This window comes from Myxine glutinosa, chromosome 11 (assembly GCF_964187855.1).
Source record: "Myxine glutinosa chromosome 11, kmMyxGlut1.1, whole genome shotgun sequence".
In the NCBI taxonomy this organism is placed as follows: Eukaryota; Metazoa; Chordata; class Myxini; order Myxiniformes; family Myxinidae; genus Myxine; species Myxine glutinosa.
The window spans coordinates 10517160-10534019 of NC_136271.1; the positions used below are offsets into that span (position 1 = coordinate 10517160).

General features: G+C 43.2%; 1 protein-coding gene across 2 annotated transcripts in view; it reads left to right on the forward strand.

The window, feature by feature from the left end:
- The first annotated feature begins 401 nt into the window (after positions 1 to 401).
- The window catches only part of LOC137436401 (insulin-like growth factor 1 receptor), a 295186-nt gene continuing 278727 nt past the window's right edge, over positions 402 to 16860 (forward strand). For both annotated transcript variants that reach the window (XM_068130150.2, XM_068130151.2), the window contains exon 1: positions 402 to 980. In XM_068130150.2, coding sequence (XP_067986251.2) covers positions 917 to 980 — 64 coding nt within the window. In that variant the 5' untranslated portion in view covers positions 402 to 916. The remainder of the gene's footprint in view (positions 981 to 16860) is intronic.

The following is a 16860-nucleotide window of genomic DNA, read 5'->3' on the forward strand; positions in this document are numbered from 1 at the left end:
TAAATTTCCACTATAGAGTGAGGTGTACACTGAACAGGTGAACCCACTGCAGAGTGAGTTGTACACCGAACAGGTAAACCCGCCAGAGTGCGGTGTACACCGAACAGGTAAACCCACTCCAGAGTGAGGTGTACACTGAACAGGTAAATCTCCGGGGTGAGGTGTTCAAGACAAAGACAGGTGAGGGTATGTTCTTTTTTTTTTTGAAAACATGGGGTCGATAGAATGAAATAAACAAAATATGCAGCAGCACACCTGTGTCTGTGTCATCATGTGGGAATCGTAGCAGGGACAAGCGGGATCCCTTACTGCGCTGTGCTTACCTTTCGGAAACAGGAGAGGCAGCGTTAGGGAGAAGGACAGACGGAGGGAGGGAGGAGAAGGAGGCGGGGGAGGTGGGTGAGGCGGCAGGAGGGATTCCCGGGTAGACCAAGCGTGGGCGATCGGTGCGCTTTCTCCACCCGCCATTCGGTTCGTTTTAGCGCCGGGAAATCAATGAGAACCGGGCGGGTTTGGCGATCGAGTCTTGGACACCGAGAGCACGTCGGATCGACATTGTTGGAGCGGGAGAGAAAGCGCGGGATTCCGGCGATGTAGTTGCGCGCCGAGGGAGCTGAGGGGATAAAGGACGAGGAGGCCCGGGCGGTGCTGCCGCCGCTGGTGGTGCTGGTGGTGCTTTTGTTATTGCGCTTGACGGGGTCGTCGTGACCGCGTCGGGGGAGCGGCGACGACAAGGACGATCGGTGCGGGAGAGCTTGAGGCGACCGGCGTTCAATGACCGACGCTCGGAGCTTGGACCTTTCGGCGAACGTCGAGTCGGGTGTGAGGAGGACGAGGTAGAGCGGACACCGAGAGAGACGAGGTGGAGCGGACACCGAGAGAGACGAGGTGGTGGGAGCCCGGTGGCGGACGGAGGATGGAGTTACCTTTGGTAGCTCTTCTTCTTTGCTGTTCGGGCGTCCTTTGTACAGGGCAAAAGAGTAAGTGCACCTTCATGATCGGTCGGTCTTTGTTGAGGAGGTCTTCACCGCCATCCATGGCCGTGTTCTCCTCGCTTGCTCCTTGGTATTGCGTGGTGATTGGGGGATGGGGGATGGGCATTGCTCGGTAGACATTCCTTGTGTGATTAACGCAAAGTTTGTTTTTATCTCCCTTTCCTCTATTCCTGCACTTCTGCCTTACTTTTGCTCTATCCATTGTCATCTCTCCTTGTCATCCATTTTCGTCTCTCGTTGTCCTCATCCATTGTCATGTCTCCTTATCCTCATCCATTCCCGTCTCTCCATGTCGTCCATTCCCGGCTCTCCATGTCGTCCATTCCCGTCTCTCCATGTCGTCCATTCCCGTCTCTCGTCCTCATCCATTTCCACGTCTCCTTGTCGTCCATTCCCGTCTCTTCTTGTTGTCCATTCCCGTCTCTCGTCCTCATCCATTTCCACGTCTCCTTGTCGTCCATTCCCGTCTCTCCTTGTCGTCCATTCCCGTCTCTCCATGTCGTCCATTCCCGTCTCTCGTCCTCATCCATTTCCATGTCTCCTTGTTCTCATCCATTGTCAGGTCTCCTTGTCATCCATTGCCATGTCTCCTCGTCCTCATCAATTGTTGTCTCCTTGTCCTCATCCATTCCCATCTCTCCTTGTCCTCATCCATTCCCATCTCTCCTTGTCCTCATCCATTGTCGTCAATTGTCCTCATCCATTCCCATCTCTCCCTTGTCCTCATTCATTGTCAGGTCTCCTTGTCATCAATTGCTAAATCTCCTCGTCCTAATCAATTGTTGTCTCTCCTTGTCCTCATCCATTCCCATCTCTCCTTGTCCTCATCCATTCCCATCTCTCCTTGTCCTCATCCATTGTCGTCAATTGTCCTCATCCATTCCCATCTCTCCCTTGTCCTCATTCATTGTCAGGTCTCCTTGTCATCAATTGCTAAATCTCCTCGTCCTCATCAATTGTTGTCTCTCCTTGTCCTCATCCATTCCCATCTCTCCTTGTCCTCATTCATTGTCAGGTCTCCTTGTCATCAATTGCTAAATCTCCTCGTCCTCATCAATTGTTGTCTCTCCTTGTCCTCATCCATTCCCATCTCTCCTTGTCCTCATTCATTGTCAGGTCTCCTTGTCATCAATTGCTAAATCTCCTCGTCCTCATCAATTGTTGTCTCTCCTTGTCCTCATCCATTCCCATCTCTCCCTTGTCCTCATTCATTGCCGTCTTTCCTCGTCATCCATTTCCTTGTCCCTTTGTCCACATCCTTTACCATCTCTCCTTGTCCTGACCGTTTCTTGTCTCTCCTTGTCCTCATCCTTTTGTTTTTTTCTTTTCCTGGAATGAGGCTCATGGAAGAGGAAGGTTCAACTGACAGTGGGACGAACATCAAGGGAATGACCGAACAGATAAAGAGGATTATTAAAAGAGAGGAGAGGAGGTAACACTGAAACTAGTAAGTAAAATGGTTTAGTTAGGAAAGGTTAATGGGGTAATAAACATCATGGTTCAGAATTGGGGATGAGGAGAGATGGCAGTTACTGCTTGTTTGAAGCCCTGGGGGAAGAGTGAGACAAAACAGCCACTGGAAGGTGGTTCCATAGATGGGAGAAGGGAGTCCTGTGGTGCTGTGTGGCACCTCAACTCCATCGGGTGCAGCCCAAGCTATGTTCTCGAGCTCACAGTGTTAAAGTGAAGGGGCAAGTCCCTTGGGGTCCGAGGTGGTCCGCTGGGTACCTGTGAAAATGTGTCTGAGAGGATCACTAGGGGGAGGTATGGCCGGGCTGTGCCTTGGTGGTAGTGCTGCCGAGGTCCATTTAGGGCCGGAGTCTCTGGGACAGTCCAGTACGCGAGGACCCACCATGCTTGGCTGGTCGATGGATGCGGGTACCCGGCAAGGACCGGATGTGAGACCACCACTGGACAACCAACTGTAGCATCTGTGGAACGTTGTTGTTAAATTGAAAGCATGAATGGTTGAGGCCAAGATGGGCCCGCATAGCCGTCCATAGATAGTCCATTACGATTTAATGGGACCTTTCTGTCTCTCCTTGTCCTCATCTTTCTATCTGTTTGTCCTCATCCCTTCATGTCTTTTTTTGCCATCCCTTGTCTGTCCTGATTCCTTACCTTTCCTCCCTTCCCATCCATGTCCTTGTCCCTTACCTTCCCATCAATGTCCTCATTCCTTACCTTCCAATCCATGTTCTCATCCCTTACCTTCCCATCCATGTCCTCGTCCCTTACCTTCCCATCAATGTCCTCATTCCTTACCTTCCAATCCATGTTCTCGTCCCTTACCTTCCAATCCATGTCCTCATTTCTTGCTCTGTCCATGTCTGTTTTTCCATTTCTTCTCTCCCTTATCACATCCCTCCCCCTGACCCCCCCCCCCCCCCCACCTTGCCTTCTCTCCTTTTCCCCAACCCCATCTCCAATTTTACATCTTCTGATGATTTGTGTGTTTATTCCCCTTGCTATGTTTACCTGTTGTTTAATACTAAGCTATTTTTTATCGATATCTCTCTCCAGACTAATTATTTATTTGTTTGAGGCTGCTCCCATTTGATTCATTGATTAATTGTTCCATTTGAACAGGCACTTCTTAGAGAGATAGTCAATTAATTAGCTTTAAAAAAAATTATATTTAATCACATTTATTATCCATTTCTTCGTCTCCTTTTCTTACACATTAATTCTCTCGAATCCTGAATTTTAAATCGTTTATTATTATAAAAAAAATAAAAAAAGATCATATTTGGCAACATATGCATCTGTTTTGGCTTTTTCACCGTTTGAAAGTTTATTGTTGTCTCTGTTTACATTCGTATTGTCTTAACATTTCGTCTCGTCCACATTGACGTTCAGATTATATCGACCGACTTTATAAATCCCGATAAACGTTGCACACGCTTCCCTTTTGGGTACAATTTGGGAAATGTCTCCGAAGACATCTATTTGTGCTCCTCTGGTTTCTTTTTTATGATTACTTCCTTTGTGTGTCCCTTTACTCGTCCTCATAGTGTATAACGCGCCTGTAGGTGTTATTGACAATCATATTTGTTTTACACCATTTGGATATTTGCTTTTCCAATGTTTTTAATCTTGATTTTTTTTTTGTCTATCCTTGCAACTTCTTCCACTCTTTCTGTCTTTCTCAGTCGAGGTATCTGCTTATCTGCTCTAAGTGTTATCATACAATATATATATATCATGATAACCTTTCGCATTGTCATTCATTTTGACTCATCTTGTTGCGGAGGAAATCAAAACTGGCTGATTTGTTATTTTTTAAACCTACATGACAATTAACATTCCTTTTATGGCATGATACTGTGCTGTGGCAATTTCTCTGTGGATGGATGACTCATTTTGGTTGAGATTCCTCATGTCTGATTCATCCTTCCATGATCTGAGTGGTTAAAACATTCCTTGATACAACTTGCTTGAAAAGGCCTATGATATATATATATATATATATATATATATATATATATATATATATATATATATATATATATATATATATATATATATATATATATATATAGATATATACATAGATATGTGTGTGTATTAATATAATATGTAATTATTTATATGTATATATATGTATTAATATAATATGTAATTATTTATGTGTACATATATGTATTTATATAATATGTAATTATTTATGTGTACATATATGTATTTATATAATATGTAATTATTTATATGTACAGATATGTATTTATAGAATATGTAATTATTTATATGTATATATATGTATTTATATAATATGTAATTATTTATATGTATATATATGTATTTATATAATATGTAATTATTTATATGTATATATATGTATTTATATAATATGTAATTATTTATATGTATATATATGTATTTATATAATATGTAATTATTTATGTGTACATATATGTATTTATATAATATGTAATTATTTATATGTACAGATATGTATTTATATAATATGTAATTATTTATATGTATATATATGTATTTATATAATATGTAATTATTTATATGTATATATATGTATTAATATAATATGTAATTATTTATATGTATATATATGTATTTATATAATATGTAATTATTTATATGTATATATATGTATTTATATAATATGTAATTATTTATATGTATATATATATATGTATTTATATAATATGTAATTATTTATATGTATATATATATGTATTTATATAATATGTAATTATTTATATGTATATATATATGTATTTATATAATATGTAATTATTTATATGTATATATATATATGTATTTATATAATATGTAATTATTTATATGTATATATATGTATTTATATAATATGTAATTATTTATATGTACATATATGTATTTATATAATATGTAATTATTTATATGTACATATATGTATTGATATAATATGTAATTATTTATATGTATTTATATATGTATTTATATAATATGTAATTATTTATATGTATATATATGTATTTATATAATATGTAATTATTTATATGTATATATATGTATTTATATAATATGTAATTATTTATATGTATATATATGTATTTATATAATATGTAATTATTTATATGTATATACAGTGGAACCTTGACTTACGAGTTTAATCCGTTCCGTGACCGAGCTCGTAACTCAAATTGCTCGTATCTCAAATCAAATTTCCCCATTGAAATGCATTGAAATGCTATTAATCCGTTCCAGCCCGCCAAAAACCACACCAATTTTTTTTTTAATATACAGTATATATAAAAATATCTCGCGCTTTATATTTCACCTGTATGCAGCATACAAGTTGGCAGGATGGCCTGGACTGGAGGTACGCACACTTGACTCTAAAGTCTAAACTGTCCAGCCTGGGTTTGAATCCCGACCCAGCTATAACCTGTCATGGGTGAATCACAGGCAGGGTGATTCATCAATGGGTGTACCGCTAAACTGGGCGCCCCGTTTGCGTCCCATTAGTTGTTGGATGTTAAGGATCTCACCGTGTTTTCCACAAAGAGAAGGCGAGCTATCGCCGGCACTCTGAACAAGTTGACGGCAGAGATACTGTACTTGCACGGCATGATAACCACGTGTCGCACGATCTCTTGTCATGGTCCACAAGATTATCACAGAGAGGTGCAGCTTCCAGCGTTTCGAGATCTGATCCAGGCCTATCCAACGAGACCGGTCCCAGCGTTCTAGGCCCGGTGGTTGTCTCAGACGGACCCGACAACGGCAGTGTTCGTTTTAACTCGATTCGATTCGAGCGCCGACGTGCCGGCGAACAAAACCGGTCATATCTTTTGAACGCGTGGCTCGATTTTTACAAAATAAACTTTTTCTTGAAGGTCTGAACCGTGCGCTCAAAACGATACCGAGTTTGACCCTGAGAGAGCCGTTTTGCGCCGGCAAAGGCGCCTTGTGTGACGTGAGGACCACGTCGTGCTGCATAGATTATCATAAATTATCATATCATTATCGGCGGCGTTATATATCATTAGCGCTATACGACAGAGATACAGTACTTGAACGGCAAGATAACCACGTGACCGGGTGGCGAAAGCTCGTAACTCGGATCTCGGCTCGCATCTCAAAGCAATAAACTGCCAGAGTGACGGCTCGTATCTCGAAAAACTCGTAAGTTGGGGCACTCGTAAGTCGAGGTTCCACTGTATATGTATTTATATAATATGTAATTATTTATATGTATATATATGTATTAATATAATATGTAATTATTGGGGGGGAGGGGGAGGGGAGGGGGAGGGGGGGATGGGGGCGGGTGAGGGATGGGAGGAGGTGGGAGGGGGGAGAGCGGAGGGGTAGGAGGGGAGGGGTAGGGGGGGGGAGGGGAGGGGGGAGGTTACATTACACCGATTTACATTGAAAACTGCTGAAATATGTACGCAACTTCAACTTAGCACAGTTTAGTAAATACTCGAGATAAATCCATGCGGTAAAAGATTGCTGAGAGTTGCTAAGACGTACGACTTAGAAATTCCACCTGGACACACTTCAGGGGGCACTTTCAAAGGGGAGATGTGCTTATTCTTTCGAAAAAATATTTTAGGTGTGGTATAGACACGATATTTGCATGCATCGGTTTAAAAAATCGAGCAAATATGGTAAATATTACTCACATGAAACCAGGATCCGTCTCGGTGGTAGCCATGAGTGTGTAGATGTCACATGATCAGTCATGAAGAGTGGTTAAGTCCAAAATATGACATACCATGGCATAAAAACGATTTGCCCGCAAAGCAATGCACCGCAACGGCGGTCACAGAGTGCCATGCACAGCGTGACGTAAGTAGTGTGCGCAGCGCCCCTGGCGGAATTACCGGTCCCTATCAAAGACATTTAATTCATATCGCACAAAATCGACAAAAATCGACACAAAACACGATCGCTTTTCGCTCTGAATTACGTGCAAACGTGTGACGGAAATCACCATCGCCCAGCATCGAATGCCAACCAAGATGGCGCCCGGCAACTGCATCTCCACCTATGTGGAGTGAATGGCAATGGTCACATCACGTGATCGCTCTGAGCGAATCAGTCTAGCGGCGGGGATGGAACATCACGTGATCGCTCTGAGCGAATCAGCGAGCTGTTCTGACACCGGCTGAGATTAGCGGGTACTTCGCTGAAATGCGCTGAGGTAAATATGAATAAAAAATATGGATCGTCAAATATTTTGAGTACGGCCATGTTCGTCCCAGGCTCAATGGCCATGTCTATGCCAAATATCAAGCACGTGAGCCTCTCCGTTTCGCAGTCTATCGGTAACATTACACACACACACACACACATGCACACGCACACGCACACGCACACGCACACACACACAAACTGTATTTTATATATATAGATGTAATTATTTATACTAGGGCATGCCCGTACTATATCTATATCTAAAATTATATCCCCCCCCCCTCTATTTACATGAAATGGTTTGGTCCAAAGCGAACGGCTTGCGAGTGGTGACAATCCCCCCCCCTCTATTTACATGCAATGGTTTGGTCCAAAGCGAACGGCTTCCGGAGTTTGGTAAAGAAATCGCCATCGCGTGCACAAACGCGCAGGAAAGCGAATGAATCGCAAATTCGTTTTTATTAGTTGTAAAACATAGTTTAACGCCAACATAGTTTGCAAACGTGAAATAAATGAATACGCTCTCAAATGTGCCATCCGAGGCAGAGTGTGCCCGCCACGTTCGGCACACGCGATCGTTCGCTGCTCTCTGATTGGTTGAATCGTTTTTTGGACATAGCTCGGTAAGTAATTGTCCGATTAATATGAAACCTTGAAAAGGCACATCCTCGGGTCCCCAGCAATATACCTGGCAAGTTAAAAGTATATCGGACCCGTGGTTGTCGAGAAACAGCGGTCACAGACAAACGTACAGACAGACAGACAGAGATTACTGGAATTATAGATAGATGTACTGGGATTTATAATCTGGGATTTATTTGATTTATATAATCTGGGATTTATAAACTGGGATTTATAATCCCAGGTTACTCCCTCCTCCGGTATGATAGACCTGAGCCTCGTCCTGGAGGTGGGGTTGCTATCTTTATAAAAAACTCTCTTCCTCACTCGCCCTCCACTGCCCTCTCTCCACCTCACCCCCAGGAATACCTTTGGCTACGGCTTCCCCTTCGCTCCCACCTTTTGTTCATATGTGTGTTCTACCGTCTACCAAACAGCGATGACTCCATCTACATCTCGCTGTCTGATAATATGGACCAACTTCTATCTACCCATCCCAACTCTCTCTTCCTCATATGTGGTGATTTCAATTGTCACCATGCCAGTTTGCTGGGTGTGGGTACCTCTCTCACCAGCCATGGCTCTTCAGCAAAGGACTTCTGCGACTCACTGGGACTGACACAATCTGTCAATTTCCCGACCCGGATCTCAGTCAACGGAGCATCTTCTCTTCTGGATTTGGTTATGACTAACTTCCCTGAAAATGTCTGCTGCTTTTCTTCTGCTCCAATCGGCTCATCTGATCATGTGCTTGTCAAAGTGGGCATCTCTCTGACCATTCTCAGAGAGCCTCCTCAGCGTCGACGAGTCTGGCATTTCACTCAGGCCAACTGGCACGGTCTTCAAGCAGCCATCAATCATCTGGACTGGTCTCCCATCTCTACCGCCTCTGACATCAACTCATCCTGGGAATTCTTTCAAAGTAAATTGCTCTCTCTCATGCACAGATTTATCCCATCTCGTCTTCAGTTGTCATACCCTTCCTCCCGTCCATGGTACACGGAATCTTGTGGTGAGGCTGTTGCCCTGAAACAACTTGCTTTCGTCTCCTGGAAAGCAAATCCAACGGAAGGAAATCTCATTTCCTTTCACAAAGCCCGAAACAAGTGTGTGTCCACCCTCAGGAGAGCCAGGAAACAATATCTCACCGTTCTCAAGACCGAACTCTCTTATCTGTCTCCCTCTTCCAAATCCTGGTGGCGTCTGGTCAAATCTGTTTCTGGTGCTTGTTCCCCCTCCATCCCCTCCTTCACCTCAAACGGCTTAACGGCTGACTCTGCACGTGAAAAAGCTGAATGCCTCAACTCTGTGTTTGCCTCTAAATCTTGTGTCCCAAACCCATCCCTCTCTGTACCCACCGTACCCAGTCGTACCCAGCTGCTCCTGGACTCTGTGTCCTTTCCTCCTGACAAGGTGGAAAAGTTTCTGTCAACCCTCGACTCTGATTCTGCAACTGGCCCTGACGGCATCAGCCCACGGGTCCTAAAATCATGTTCCTCCGCTTTCACTCCCTCTTTCTGTTCTCTTCACCCTCTCTTTTGCTCAAGGTCATCTGCCATCTGCTTGGAAATCAGCCAACATCACCGCTTTGCACAAAAAAGGTGCAAAAACAGATCCCAGCAACTACAGACCAATCAGCCTTCTCCCAATTATCAGCAAAGTCATGGAATCCATCATTGCTTCAGATATGAAATCTTTCCGCTTCTCCAATGGCTTGATCTCTGATCATCAATTTGGTTTCAGACCTGGTCACTCTACTCTGGACATGCTGCTTCTGCTTTCTCAAGAATGGATGGAGGTCCTCAACGCCAAACAGGAAATTAGAGCTGTCTCCCTTGACATTTCACGTGCCTTCGATACGGTCTGGCACCCTGCTCTGCTCACCAAACTCTCCTCCTTTGGTATCCATGGAAATCTCCACGCATGGCTGGCGGACTTCCTCTCTGGTCGTAGTCAACGTGTGGCCCTGAATGGGTTTCTCTCATCTCCTCTTCCTGTTCAGGCTGGAGTTCCCCAAGGTAGTGTTCTGGGCCCTGTGCTTTTTCTGGTCTTCATCAAGGATCTCTCTGACTCTCTTGAAAATCCTCTCTATCTCTTTGCTGACGACTTTACTCTCTGTCGCTCCATTCCTCATCCCTCAGATCGGCAGTCTGCAGCCTCCTCACTCTCTGCAGACCTGGACAAAATCACAGACTGGGCAAACAAATGGAACATGTCTTTCAATCCTGATAAATCTCACACTCTTACGATGTCTCTCCGAAAAGAACGACTGGAAAACCCTCCCATCCACTTTCTGAATAATCCTCTCCAAGAAGTTCTGTCACTCAAGCTTTTGGGTCTCACTATTTGCCATGATCTTTCCTGGGAAAACCACATTTCAAATCTGGCCTCCAAAGCCAGTCGCCGACTGGGCATCCTCCGTCGTGCGAAGTCCTTCCTTGGCACACCTGAGCTCCTCACCACATACAAGGCTTTCATCCGCAGCTCTATGGAATACTGCTCTCCCCTCTGGTCTGGTGCTCCTGCCTCACACCTAGCTCGTCTTCACGCTGTTGAAACCAAAGCGTTTAGAATCATTGGAATCTCCCACGATGAAGCTAACTCCAAGGGCCTTTCACTCACTCACCGCAGGCAGGTTGGTGGTCTTTCCGTCTTCTACCGACTCCTCTCTGGCCTTGCCCCCCCCAGCTCTCTCTGTGCTCTGTCCCCCAAATATTCCTACAGGTCGCACAAGATCTGCCTGCAACCCTCTTATGGTTAAACTGCCAAAATCAAGACTTTCTGCTCACCTTCACTTCTTCATTCCTCTTTTCTCCCGCCTCTGGAACAAACTCCCTCACTCTCTTCAATCCCACTCCACCCTCCAGGTCTTTAAAACAGCTGTTCACCACCATCACTTATCCTCCCCCATCCAAAACCTTGATCTTTTCTACCCCCGCTAATTTCGGTCCCCTTGTGTTTTATACCTCTCCCCCCCCCCCCCTCCCCTTCCCACGCCTCCTGCCCCCAAGCCCTCTCCCTCCCACACTTCTCCCTGCTCTCAGGTGTTGTGGTTGTGTGCTTCCCCTTCTCTCCCCATCTTGTCTTCCAATCCCTCTTTTTGTATGTTTTGTTTGTCTGGTTGATTTGTTTGTGAAGTAAATGTTAGCTCTTTCACGAGCCTCGATTCAGTATACAAAAAAGAAAGAAAAAAAAAGAAGTATATATATGTATTAATATAATATGTAATTTATATGTATTAATAAAAAATATATCTATTAATTAAAAAAAGAAAAAGAAAAAAAAGTATTAATATAATTAAAATAAATATATATGTATATATGTATTAAGATAATATGTAACAAATATATATATATATATATATACAGACTTGGCATTTAATATGGAATATTTTTTTTTTCTTGACTTGGGTTTACTTTCTTAACTCAGTATATCAATCTGGTGAGTTTCTTTTACACTTTGGTGATTTATTTGTTAAAAGAACCATGTCACTGATTGTCTGTCGCAGCAAGAAGTCAACAACAGGATTATATCACAGGTGGCGTGGCAAAATGTACGGACAGGTGCATTTGATGATTGGCTTCACAGTCGGGTATACAAGGGTTGTTGCGTTCTGTATTAGTGGAAAACAACTGCTGCACGTCTCCAAAAGTTATTGCCGCTTCCTCTGGAGATGGTCCGTCAACTCGACAATGCTGTTTGTCATGGAGTGGTGGCTTTACGAAATTACGGCATGAAACGGCGTGCTATTGCTCGGCAGTATGGCATCACTCAAGGTCAGGTGTCAAAGATCCTGAAACGAAATGCTCAGAGGGGTGTCCCTACTCCAATACCGAGGCCAGGACATCCCCGCAGAACCACAAGGAGGGATGATCGCCAGCTGCACCGGTTAGTCTGCAATGGCCGTACCAAGTCACCTAATCGGCTTAGGGCTGGGTGGCAGCAACTGACAAATGTGCCTTTATCCAGAAGGCTAGTCAACCAACGACTGGTTCAAGCTATCGTGCCAGGCGTCCCTTGAGAAAGCCACGCCTGACCAGACAACACCGCCAGCGCCGATTGCAGTGGGCCAGAGAGCACCGTCAATGGCAGCCAGGACACTGGAATCACGTGATCTTCAGTGACGAGTCTAGATTTCTGGTCTATCGTCAAGATGGCCACGTCCGAGTGCGCAGACAAGTGCATGAAGCCTACAACAAAGATTGTATAGTGCCAAGAGTCCAAGCTGGAGGTGGTGGGGTGACCGTTTGGGCTGCTTTTCATGCAGGGGGCAAAACTGACCTGGTTGTTCTGAATGGAAACCTGAACCAGTTCAAGTACAGGGCCATTCTGGAAGAAACATTGCTTCCATTTGCTCGTGCAGCCTTTCGAGGAAACTTTGTCTTCCAAGATGACAATGCACGGCCTCATCGTGCTCGCATGATCCAACACTTTCTTGCTGGCCGTGGTGTAGAGCATATGGAGTGGCCTGCCATGTCCCCGGATATAAATCCGATCGAGACCTTGTGGGCAGAATGAACGCGTCAAATCGACAACTTGGACCAGCAGCCGACCTCTGTGCGTGAATTGCAGCAGACTATTGTCACTGCATGGCAAGCGATTCCTGTCCAAATCTTGGCAAATCTCCTGAACAGCATGCATCAACGTGTACGTGCTCTCCTGAATGCTCGTGGGGGTTACACGAAGTACTGAACTGTAATTTTACTGTCCGTAATCCCAGTCGTAATTTAACTTTTGTTTTTGCTAAAAAAATTTTGGCTAATGTGCAAAATAAAGAGATACTTCTGCAAAACGTACAGAAGTTTAACACAGTACTGTCCATGAATTGAGTTCGATATCAGTTTACATCACTTTCAAGGATCAATTTATTTGTTTTGAAATGTCAAATGTGGTTTTTGTTTCTTTTAAAGGTCACATCAGCAAAAATCTAGAATAATTTCAACATAATTCCAATGAACTTTAGGTTCTAAGACATCTTGAAAAGTAAGTTCACCCCCACAAAAAAAATATTCCATATTAAATGCCAAGTCTGTATATATATATATATATATATATATATATATATATATATATATATATATATATATATATATATATATATATATATATATATTGTTACAGACGCGGTTTTGGATGTTAGTTTACCGAGCGGTTTGGTATGACCGCGTCTGCACAGTTTACCCGATTATACTCGAACGTTGGCCGAGTCGCGCTACGCTAGATCAATTAAGGAAAGGACACAACGGCTGGGTTAGATGACACGACACCAGGGGTACAGTTCTCAAGACCTCCGGAGGAGGTTATAATATTTGTATGCAGAGCGTTGAGATTACAAGGACAAGAGGTACAGCATAGGAAGGTAGGCACTTAGACACACTTATCTTAATTCCTGACAGACCACAGATAAACGGGACAAGACTGACTCACACAGGGATTGATGGCAAGGAAGGGCAGGTAGTCGCTGGACAGCACAAGGTGCACCTTGGCTCAGGGACAGGATAGCGCGGTCCAAAAGATGCAGGGAGGTATCGTCGCGCTGGAGGTGGCGTCTGGTTCTCTTCAAGCTGGGGGCGCATCTGACGTCACCTCCGGTAAGTGGCTGCGTATATCCAGCGGGGAGTGACACGCCCTCGGCTCGTTAGCTCCGCCCCAGATGGAATCGGCCCGCCGCTTCTTATTGGGTGCGGGGGGTTACCGGGCTCCGCCCTTGACGAGGAGCTGACAGGGAGCCCCTATTTGGTAACCCCGTCGAGCACATGGGCAATGGCGGCTAACCAAGCCGGAGTGAGGACGCACACTCCCCGCGCGCTGTTGTTGTAGTTGTTGTTGTTGTTGTAGTTGTTGTTGTTGCTTCATGAGGAAGATGGGAGGAGGTATGGGGAGGTCCTAAACTCACTACTGGTGCCATACAATCACATTCTGGTGCAACGAAGAGTCAGAATTAATGGAAACGAGTCCTTAACTGACATAGACTAAGAATAACTAGCAAGATGTCCTATAGTTGTCTACGTGAGATGCGGTGAACCTGGGCACGACATTTAATGGGGGAAAAAGGGGAAGGTCGGTTCTACAGAGTGTTGTTTACAGACAATGGGACTAGGGAATGGGGGATTGGGGATAGTTGGGGAGTATTGGGGAAATAGGGGAATATTTACAAGCGGATATGGATGGAGGCCAAATCCCATATCCGCAACAATATATATATATATATATATATATATATATATATATATATATATATATATATATATATATATATATATATATACATGATGTTTTCTCTTCCCTCTGTCTACGTTTTTTTAAATTGCGTTGTGGCTGATTTATCTTTATCCATCGACTGCCTTCCGATTTCACTCCCCTAACACTTTATCCTCTGGGATCTGAATGTATCAGATGATCAGCTCCACCATCCTGTTTGTGTAGCATATGTATATCTTCCTGTTAGTGGGGCGGCTTAGCCCAAATATTCAAAAGAATTGTGCATTTTGTGATACAAGCACCAAATTTGGCACAAATGTACATTAATATGTTGCGAACATTTTCAGATATTGGGCCACTTGAAATTCCGTAATTTTTTTTTTCAAATTTTTTCAAATTTCGTAATTTCAAATTTTTCGGGTGACACCGTCACAATTTCGGTCTTCGAGGCCAGCCGATAGGCAAAGTGTGACCGGAAGGGACGAGGTTCTCCTGACCACGTGGCCCTCGATCTGGGAAGCGAGAGGCGTTCCATTAGTGGACGCGCCCCTCACGCCCGACTTTTGGGCGGCCCCGGCAGGCCGTTTGTTTTGACGTTCCGTGACAGGCCCCGCACCCCCACCTCCGGGCCGACCGGAAGCTTGTGCTGAGTACATCATACCTGAACAACTCAGTGAGGCAGAACACAGCAGTGCACACCAGGGTGACCCCTTCAGTGCATAAACCAATTAACCTGTCCACTGCAGGGCATATAGAAATGAAGTTATTTTCTGCATATAATAATAATATAAGTTCAGTTCTATATAACAATTTCTGTTATCACCACTACCACTACCACTACAACTACCACTACTACAAGCTTTGTCTGGAATTTTGTGGACTAACAGACAAACAGACATACAGACAAGCTGGGATCAAAACATTACCTCCTTCCACCATTGAGTGTAGAGGTAAACATCATGGAAATTATATCATGCCCTAGATTTAATTCATGCTTACCCGTGTATTTGCTTCACTGGTTCACAAGGTCTTTTGCATACATGTAATTCAGACTCTCGTCTTCATTGCTGACCACACAATGTTCGCAACATATTAATGTACATTTGTGCCAAATTTGGTGCTTGTATCACAAAATGCACAATTCTTTTGAATATTTGGGCTAAGCCGCCCCACTATATCGGCCGGCCTCGAAGACCGAAATTGTGACGGTGTTACCCGAAAAATTTGAAATTACGAAATTTGAAAAAATTTGAAAAAAAAAATTACGGAATTTCAAGTGGCCCAATATCTGAAAATGTTCGCAACATATTAATGTACATTTGTGCCAAATTTGGTGCTTGTATCACAAAATGCACAACAGGTTTGCTATGCTGCTACACTATGTTGCTCCATGGCTTTCCTGTTGTTGAGTAGCATATATCTGATTCATTTGATATATGTATTCCATTTTAACACTTAATTTGGACATGGACATGGATGTATTGCGGAAAAAGAAAGAGAAGAGAATCCCATCCTCCTCCTTTTCATTGTTTTGATCGAAGAACGTGTCCGTGTGAATGTATGTTTTCATTCAATGTCTTGCTAAATTGCAAATTCTCTGTTTGCAAGTCTTCTTTTTTTTTCAATACTGCAGGTACATTAAATCGGCAAAATACTGGTGCACACTATGGACGAACCCGAATGACATCGTAAAAGAGAAGGGATATGATTGTATTATTAATGAATCTTTGTCACACGCTTTGGTGATTCAGGGCCTGCATACTTGCCTACTGCTGAGTTTGATTAGAGCAACAACAGGGGTAACAATCTTTGCTGAACCACTCAATTTAATTTAAGAACTATTTGTTGAATTGTTTCACAGTGTTGGTATTGAAGGTCTGTGTTGTCATAAATGAAGTTTAAAAAAATATATATTGGGTTTCCGTAAGACAGCATGTACAAGGTCCTGCCTGCTCTTTTCTGATTGTCCAGAATGTCATGGAAAAAAAATAATTCAACTCTGCTTTGATAACAATTGTGATCAATATTTGTGGGAGTAGAACCTCTCGTGTTAGTAGAGACATTGATCCCCGCAGTAAAAATCATGGTAATAAACATGGTGTATGATTTGCATGACAGCCATGGCCGTTCTAAAGATGAGAATGATCATCCTATGATGGTCCAAAAAATTAATTAAACAACATCACCCAATTTTCATCCAATTGCTGGTTCTATATTGGTGGATGAGTTTTATTTTATTTTTTTATTTTTATTTTTTGCTTGTATACAAGATCGAGGCTCGTGAAAGAGCGAACATTAATCACACAAAAAGTCAAACCGACACATAAAACACCAAAAATAAGGGGAGCGGTAGACAAGATAGGGACAGAGGGGGAAGGACACAAACACAACATTT